Below are 9,270 nucleotides of genomic sequence, written 5' to 3' on the forward strand. Positions count from 1 at the left end.
TGTGACTTAATTCCTATCAAACTAGTAGATGGAAAAAAAGGTTCCAAAGGAAGAAAAAGATATGATTGAAATCAATCATAAAATGTTGCAAGACAACTCTAGTGCTATAAACGCCTTATATTGTGCACTTGACATTAATGAATTCAATAGAATCATGGCTTGCAAAACTGTAAAAGAAATATTGGATAAACTAGAGATAACCTATAAAGGTACTGTTGATGTTAGAGATAATAGAATTGATATGTTGACTAGTGAATACAAAACTTTTGGGATGAATCCTAAAGAATCCACCACAAACATGTATACTAGGTTTACACATATCATAAATTCCTTAAACGCTTTAGGAAAAACATACTCCAATTATGAAATGATTCGTAAAATCCTTAGAGGTCTTCCACCTGTTTGGGAACCCAAAGCTATAGTCATAACGGAAGGTAGAAACCTTAAGACTACCTCCCTAGATGAACTCATAGGATCCCTTCTCACGTATGAGATGGCTATGAATAAAAGAAATGGAAAATCTAAAGCTCAAGAATCTATTGTTTTTAAAGCATCAAACGAAAACTCTAGTGATGAAGATGAAGAAGAGATGGATGAAAATGAAATAGCCTTCATATCCAAGAAACTTACAAAAATTCTTAGAAGGAAGAATAAATTTACGAGAAAAATTCGGAACTCAAAATCAAATGAAGAAGAAGAAAAGGAAATCAGTAAAAAGAAAACAAAAGCTGAACCTCCAACATACTATAATTATAAGAAAGTTGGACATATAAAATTGGATTGTTCACAACTTAAGAAAGATTCCAAAAAGAAAAGAAAGAAGGCAACGAAAGCAATTACTTGGGATAATATGAGTGCAAGTAGTTTAGATAATGAATCTAGCGACTAAGAGGCTGATTGTTTTATGGCATGGGATAATGATGAAGAACAAAGTTCTTTATCCGAATCTTTTAATAATTTCTGTGATGACTCAGCAGAAGAATCCAATAATGAAAGTATGTCTTCTTATGAAGAACTTCAAAATAAATTATTCAAGGTGCATAAGATTCTAGTTAATATGATTATAAGATATACATCATTGAAAAATAAGAATGAAGGTGTAATGAAAAAGATGGAATCTCTAAAACTTGCTGAAAGATAAAAAGATTTAAAAATAAATTGACTAGAACGTAAGAATGAGAAGGTGATTAAAGAACTAGAAGATTTAAAGTACAAAACTTCTATTTATAATGAAAAAGACTTATATATTTCTGAACTAGAAAATAAAATTAACAAGGTGTCTCAAAACCAAGAAAAGCTACAAGAAAAGGGTAAAAATATTCTAAACTCAAGAATCAGTGATCTTAAGAGGAAAAATGAGGATCAAGCTAAACTAATTTACAATTTCACTAGAAGCAAAGAGAACTTTGATAGAATGATTAGTGCACAAAGAATGTCTTTGAATAAAGAAGACATAGGGTTCAATGGAATTGAAAATATAATAAAAAAGAACCTCTATATGGGGTACTTTACGAAAGTCTCCAAAGACTATGCTAGTACCTCCTCTAATCCTTATACTCAAACTACATGTTTTCTATTTAAGAAGAAATGACACATTAAGTTCAAATGTCCATTAAAGAGGAAAGATGTGAAAATTAGACAAGTTTGAAGAATAAAAGAATCAACTTCTTCTAAATCATACGGACCCAAGAAAGCATGGGTACCTAGATAAAAAGTCTAGTTCACAAACTAAGGACTCCAAAGATATTAGGATTAGTCATTCCCTTCTAGAAATTAAGAAAGCTACTTAATCCAATTCAATACAAAGTTATTGAACTAGTTGTAATGGAAAATCTCACAAAAGAGTTTAAGAGCTTATTGACGACTATAATATTGAAACAAATAAAAACAAAAATGACATTGTTGGCCAAAATCATAGGATGATTCGTACTAGGCTTAACTTAGAAATTATTTAGAATTGGAAAGCAATATGAATTTGGGAATTCATATGAAATCAAAAGAAAGTAAATCTAAAGCAAATTAAGCTTATTGTATGAGTATTTTGATTAAGAAAAGATATTTGAGGAAAATGAGTTGTATTTAATAAAAATGAGAAATATTTGAGAATGAGAGATACTCTAGCAACATGAGAACAATTTGAACAAAATTGTAGCACAATGCACAAATGATAATAATATGCTTCATGCTTATATGATATGCTAATATGCTACATACTTATATGTTAAATGCTGATATTCTGATATGCATATGTGGTGAAATACTAATGATATGATGATATGAACTAAATACTGAGCTATGACTATGCTAAAATGCTGACATGTATGATATCTTGATATTGCCAAAGACATGATAATGACTTGACTTATATTGATAATTTATGTCTCACTATACATTGCAAATTTGAGCATAAAATTATTGAGTATGATTATGAAGCATGAATCTTGATATGATATTAATATATGAGTATGAATTTAATTCTTGACCATATCAATTTACATGCTAATGATGGATCACATTATATATCTCTTGCATGATTGACTAATGAATAAATACGTTATGATAAATGTTAGCTTATGGACCTTTGTATTGCAATCTAAATGTGAAATTTGTTTTGGTCCTTAGTACCTCTGCAAAATATTTATTTCGGTTTATCTTCTTGTTAACATAAAGAGGGAGAGAGATTTGAGTTGAAAACTTGATATCCATGAGTAGCGCATGATATGATATTTGTATTATTCTTGATATTGGTATCTATGAGTACTTACATAAAATTAATTGATATTTGAGAATGACATGATAAATTTAAAAGCACAATTAGTATTTTCATGAATACATAGTTTACAATTCACAAATGAAAGTTTGAATTTATTGAATATAAGATACATTTCATTCCGGGGGAGTTACATTCTCAAAAATAAAAAATAAAATCCATTACTAATAATAATAAGAAGAAAAGTAATAGGATTGGTCATTGTGTGCTTGTTGATGGAATGTCCAAACTTGCTAGGATTATTACAAAAGTTTTTATTTTTTAGTTTTTTATTTTTTTATTTTCGGAAGTAGAAAGATCCAACCATAAGTAGATTGTTCGTCTACACGACATTCGTAATATAACAATCGTTGTCACAAGAATTCAAGTAAATGTAAGTTTAATTTTGCAAGAAATCATAACCATTTATAGTTTTTTTTAAAAAAAAATATTTTATTCGAGTTCTTTTTATTATTCTTATTGAGTGATTTGTTTTTTTTTTTTTTTTTTTGAAATTTCGAAGCAAAACACAATCTACCTATATCACCAAGTAGGGAGAAAGCCACCAACGGGAGACCCCTTTTATATAAAAGGCACAAATTACATACGGACATTTGTGATAAATAGCTAAAAGTTCACATATTTTATTCATAGATAATTTATACCCACATGCTTTTCATACAAAATCCAATCACTTAAAAGTTCAAATTTTAAAACTAGCTAAAAAAAAAAAAAGGAGCAATGATAATTAAGAAGTTAGTGATCAAGGGGAATTGATGAAAAGCTAAAGAGTTTGTTAATCAAATTAAATCAATAGGCCTGCAAATCTCATCTTTAAAGTGTTAATTAATTTAAAGTTTAAAAGATATTCAATATCTTTGGTTCTAATTAATAACTTTTGAAGAGATCTATAAGTACACAACACCTCTCCTTCTCATCTACATCCAGTAGAGAGGAGTTTAGTTTCTTCGATCACCATGTCTCGCTCTTTATTTTTCTTTGAGCTTGCTTTGATCAGTCTTCTTTTCTCTTTAAGTAAGTCTCGTTATTTCATCACCGACGGAGAGGCCCCGATCGGAAGCGACGATGTTTTTGACGTCACTGCTTATGGAGCCACTGGAGATGGAATTACCGACGATACCCAGGTCCAACAAAATTCAATGCTTGATCTTGTTCCTTCTGTCGTGTATATTGCTACAAACTGTTTGATAAATTACGACTAAGGTAGAAACACATAATTAAGCTGTCTGTGTGAACGTGCATCTGCATGGGCCATGCAGGCCTTTAGGAATGCATGGAAGGATACGTGCGAATCGATGGGGTCTCCAACGATGCTCATTCCCAGTGAGCTGACATTTCTACTCTATCCAGTGATATTCAATGGGAAAAAATGCAACTCTGATCACATCACTGTCTTGGTAATATATGCCTCTTCACTAATCAATATTAATGTTTTTTTTTTTTTTTTTTTGACGATAATAGTTTTCTAGAATTCTGTCTCGTGAAACTTTTGGAAAACACAGTGTGTAAGTGGGCTCCACTCCTGTATTTTTACGAAAAATGATTTTGTGTTCGTTATCGACCAAATAATTAATTGCTGACCCATCTTATATTATATATATTAAGGCATTATCGATGCTTGAATATTGAAATATTAGTAAACCCGTAAATTTACCAATCATAAAACGATTCGTATTTGGGTTATATAATAATGGATGAGAATGAAATGATGAAATGAAAAATTAAATAGAGAAATTTGTAGCATGAGTGCTAGCATTAGCGTGCAATTATGTTAGGGTTTTATTATTAAATTCCTTTTAGCTGTGAATTAACTTTTCTTAATGTGCCCTTTCCAAGTTCCAAACTAGGTTTTAAAGCAAAATGCATTTTTGTTTTGTGGTGATCTGCAGATAGATGGTAATTTAATTGCACCAAGTGACCCTTCAGAATGGGAATGCACCCCGGAGAAGTGCTCTCACTGGATTGAGTTTTCACATGTCAACGGCCTCTACGTCCAAGGCTCTGGTGCCATCCGTGGCCAAGGTGCCCCTTGGTGGCATCTCCCCTGCAACAAGCAGCATGTAAGCCATACTACCCTACCCAAAGTTGCTAATTTTGTAGATAAGTACGATTGAATTTAAGCTCTTTTGATTAATTAACTAATGACGTGTGATTAATGCTAACATGAAAAATGTTTTGTCTTTGCAGAATTGTAGCAAGAAGCCAACGGTGAGTGCTTATTTTAATGTGCATTTTAATTTTAACTTATGTTTGCAGTTAATAGGCCGACCTAATTAATCAAAAAATTAAAGCTAAAAAAATCCACAAAGTAAGAAAGGTTCAGTGTATGTGGCTATCTACTTTGCTTTAGACTTTCATTGGAGTGTGTGTGTGTGTGTATATATATATAATGTATAGGTATACTTATGGATTACATGAAGGGTAATTAATAATCTCATTAGGCCTTAAAATATAATAACTTCTTTAGGCTAATCTTGCGCTTAGCTAATTTATCAAATCTCTTCTCACAAATAACTAAAGAAACATTATTAAGTGAAGCATTAATTACTCTTTTTATCTTTTTCCGACAAAGATAAAAAGTTACTTTCAACAATTTGGTTGGCAAGCTAATCTAACCTCTTTAAGGAATAAAAAGAAAACAAATAAAAAATGATAGATGACTACTAAAGAGCATTTTTTTCTTTAAAGAATTATTAGGTTAAGTTGCCTAATTAATATCACATTTTAAAATAATCAATTAACATGGCTCGCAAGACAGCGTAACCTAATAATTCTATTTGATGATGCATATATGTGTCCAAGGTTTTATTAAGTGATGTGATTAACCTAAATTGATGATGCATATATGTGTGTGTAATGGAAGTGCAGGCTTTCGTAATTTCAAGATCCGACAATGTGCACTTAAGTCAGCTAACTTTTGAGGACAGCCCGCAGATGCACATTGCCATTGAAAGCTCTATCTGGATTTTCATTTCTTACCTTTCAATAATAGCCCCCGCCGACAGCCCTAACACCGACGGTATTCACATCCAACAATCTCAAAATGTCTACATTCAACAGTCCTCTATTGGCACCGGTTGGTTCAATTACTATCAATATCAAACTTGTAGTTAATTAAGTTGATACTCGTGTTTACATAGGCTTTTGTAACAGAGCTCCTGTGCTAAGAATTTAAGAAGCATACTATCAAATAATATGCTATATATGATTGATTATCAAATGAAATGTGTGTATAGGTGATGATTGCATTTCTATCGGGAATGGGTCAGCTTACATCAACATTAATCAAATCTTGTGTGGACCGGGCCACGGGATTAGGTAGATTCGGATTCTTGATTATTAGTTCTTTTTCTAGAAAAAAAAATAATTTCTTAATTCATTTTGACTTTTTCAAATTTGCTGATGGAAAAAAATTTAATGAAGCATTGGAAGTTTGGGTATAAAGAAATCATATGAAACGGTAGAATTTGTTCACGTTAGGGATGTCCTTTTTTTCAAAACTACAAACGGAGTTAGAATCAAGACTTGGCAGGTGATAATCTCTATTCCACAGCTATCATTGTTATCACCATCATCATTACTATATTCACTATTATCAATGACAAGGAAAAGCAAAGCATGACCAGTTAATATTAAACTTTTAGGGAGGGAGTGGATTTGCCAGACACATGTATTTTGAACGGATAATCACTCAAGGAGCAGCTCTACCCATCGTTATTGATCAATTTTATTGTGCCCATTCGCATTGTCAAAATGAAGTGAGTGATCCTATCATTTCTTATTTATTTTTAATTTATAATATTAGTCGTGGTAAGGGCAACTTGTGACCTTAGTGACCCTAAGATCACGGGTTTGATTCTCCGTCGAGAGTTTATTCCGATGAATTACTAGTGGTGCGTCAATGGGTCGGCGACTTTCATGCTCTCGGGTTTGGTACTGTACCGTAGTGTCCGAAGTGGTGCGATAGTGGCGGAGTCTCTAGACTATAAAAATAAATAAAGAAATTATTATCACCATAAATATGTAACTATCCTTTTGCAGACGTCGGCGGTGCGAATCAGCGACATTACATATAATAAAATAATGGGAACCTCAGAGGAGCCGATGGCAGTGAAACTTGCATGCAGTGAATCAGTGCCATGCACCAATATCTTGATGAAAGACGTATACATCGCGTCCACTGATGATGGAAGAGAAACGTCGTCGTACTGTTTGAATGTCCAAGGAAGGCAGACCGGCAAATCCCTCCCCGTTGTCCCCTGCTTGATGCAAAGTTAATTATTGTTATTATTATTGTACTATTTAATGTGGAAAAAAAATTACGACATAGATAAGTAAATCTTAATTTTTCACATATCTAATTGTTTTTGAAATAATAGTATGATTATGTTGTTGCCAATGTCAATGGTTGAGCCAAACTGATTTAACTGGTCAATTTGAGAATAGAGCTTTGATTCACTTTGTGCTATATTGTACTAATTTTCTTAATTTAATTTATTAAATTAATGTCATTTTTCTATCACAATCGAATGAAAAGATAAAAAAGTATCATTTTAATAAGGATAGAACTTATTTATTTATTTACTTTCACAAGGCCATAATGATTGGCTTAATATTGACCAATGGATGATTAATTTTCTCAATAAAATTAAATCTTTAGAGTTCTTTGCTAGTTTTAGAAACTATGCGGTGGAATTTCCGATTCTAAAAACTAAGGCTGCTATTGGATTTTACTCTAGTATTAATATTTTTTCTTTTTGAGATAACATACTTTCTAGCTAGGAATTCTATATTGGGAATCTCCTAGAAAACTTAGGGGGTGAACCCCATCTTTGTGGGCCTCATGTAGGTCCCATCCTTTGCCTCTTCCAAGGAAATTGCTAGCCCAAATATATACAATCACTGGGAAATCTTGAAAATTATTTCCTCTTTTTGTATAGATGGTGTCAAGGGTCATTGTGTACTGATTAGATAAGTATCCCACCTTACTTTTTACCTCACTCTATTTATATAATATTAATACATTATTTCAATTGACAGTCATAATTCTTGTTAGCACCGGAGGAGTCTTTAGGTGTGCTTGATACACATCGATGAGTACTGACTTGACCCAAAAGTTTAAATCTATTAAATCTTGTGTACACTATGTATATAAGCACCCATCAAATACTCACTTTTTCTAATGTGGGACAAACTTAACAAATGAAATTCTCAACAAACTCCCCCTCACTTGTGAGTTCCAACTGCTCCCCCTTAAATGGAAGTTCCACCACATGTGAGTTTTGACTGCTCCCCCTTGAACGGAAGTCATCTTCTCCCTTATAGGAAAAATTCTCCAACAGTTTGATCAAGTGGGCCATCTTACGTGTCTCGAATTGTATTCCGAATGGTGCCTCCAAACCAATCTTTCCGATTCTAAAAGCCAAGGGTGCTATTGGATTTTACTATAGTATTAATATTTTTCCTTATTGAAATAACATACTTTCTAGCTAGGAATTCTATCTTGGGAATCTCCTAGAAAAGTTAGGGGGTGAACCCCATTTTGTGGGCCTGATGTAGGTCTCATCCTTTGCATCTTCCAAGGAAATTGCTAGCCTGAATATATACCACTAGCCCGAATATACACCATCCCTGGGAAATCTTGAAATTTTTTTCTTTTTTCGTATATGATGGTGTCAAGGGTTGTTGGGTACTGATTAGATAAGTATCCCACCTTACTTTTTACCTCACTCTATTTATATAATATTAAACCATTATTTCAATTGAAAGTCATAATTCTTGTTAGCACAAGAGGATTCCATAGGTGTGCTTGATACATGTGGGTGAGCACCAACTTGACTTAAAAGCTTAAACCTATTGGGTCTTGGACTACACCATGTATATAAGCACCCATCAAATACTCATTTTTTCCAATGTGAGACAAACTTAAAAGTGAAATTTTAAACAAACTCTCCCTCACTTGTGAGTTCCAACTGCTCCCCCTTGAACGGAAGCTCCAGCACATGTGAGTTTCAACTGACTGCTCCCCCTTGAATGGAAGTCATCTTCTCCCGTATAGGACAAATTCTCTAACAGTTTGCTCAAGTGAGCCATCTTACATGTCTCGGATTGTATTCTAAATGGGGCCTCCAAATCAATCCTACCTCTCACGTCTTGACCTAATTCGGATCTATCTTGGTAACTTAGATGATCCTTCTTAACCTTGGTCACACACTCTTACACCAAGAGTTATGAATCGTCAACCTTGATACAACTTGTTAGCACCAGAAGAGCCCATATATGTGTTTGATACACATGGGTGAACACCAACTTGACCCAAAAGCTTAATCCTATGGGGTCTTGGGTCACACCATTTATATAAGCACCCATCAAATACTCACTTTTTCCAATGTGGGACAAGTGAAATTCTCAACAATTCTAACACTTAAATATTGGGATATTAGTAAAACCCAAATGTTATTTGGCCTTGAGAATGCGACAACCACCTTAGAGGCTTGGAA

The 9,270-nt window shown here is 33.0% G+C and overlaps 1 protein-coding gene across 1 annotated transcript; it reads left to right on the forward strand.

The window, feature by feature from the left end:
• Positions 1 to 3,726: 3,726 nt before the first annotated feature.
• Positions 3,727 to 7,048, forward strand: LOC131167578 (probable polygalacturonase At1g80170). Its single transcript, XM_058126377.1, has 9 exons — positions 3,727 to 3,933; positions 4,030 to 4,167; positions 4,660 to 4,830; positions 4,958 to 4,978; positions 5,639 to 5,846; positions 6,007 to 6,088; positions 6,194 to 6,302; positions 6,415 to 6,528; positions 6,812 to 7,048. The coding sequence occupies exons 1-9, from the start codon at positions 3,727 to 3,729 to the stop codon at positions 7,046 to 7,048; spliced, it is 1,287 nt and encodes a 428-aa protein (XP_057982360.1).
• Positions 7,049 to 9,270: the final 2,222 nt, after the last annotated feature.

This window comes from Malania oleifera, chromosome 11 (assembly GCF_029873635.1).
Source record: "Malania oleifera isolate guangnan ecotype guangnan chromosome 11, ASM2987363v1, whole genome shotgun sequence".
NCBI lineage: Eukaryota > Viridiplantae > Streptophyta > Magnoliopsida > Santalales > Ximeniaceae > Malania > Malania oleifera.

What these genes read in the sequence shown, in the direction of transcription:
- LOC131167578 (XM_058126377.1), top strand. Translation starts at nt 3,727, where the DNA reads ATGTCTCGCTCTTTATTTTTCTTTGAGCTTGCTTTGATCAGTCTTCTT. An exon ending in ATTGTAGCAAGAAGCCAACG is followed by an intron (nt 4,979 to 5,638) that starts GTGAGTGCTTAT and finishes ATGGAAGTGCAG; the next exon opens with GCTTTCGTAATTTCAAGATC. An exon ending in TTAGAATCAAGACTTGGCAG is followed by an intron (nt 6,303 to 6,414) that starts GTGATAATCTCT and finishes TTAAACTTTTAG; the next exon opens with GGAGGGAGTGGATTTGCCAG.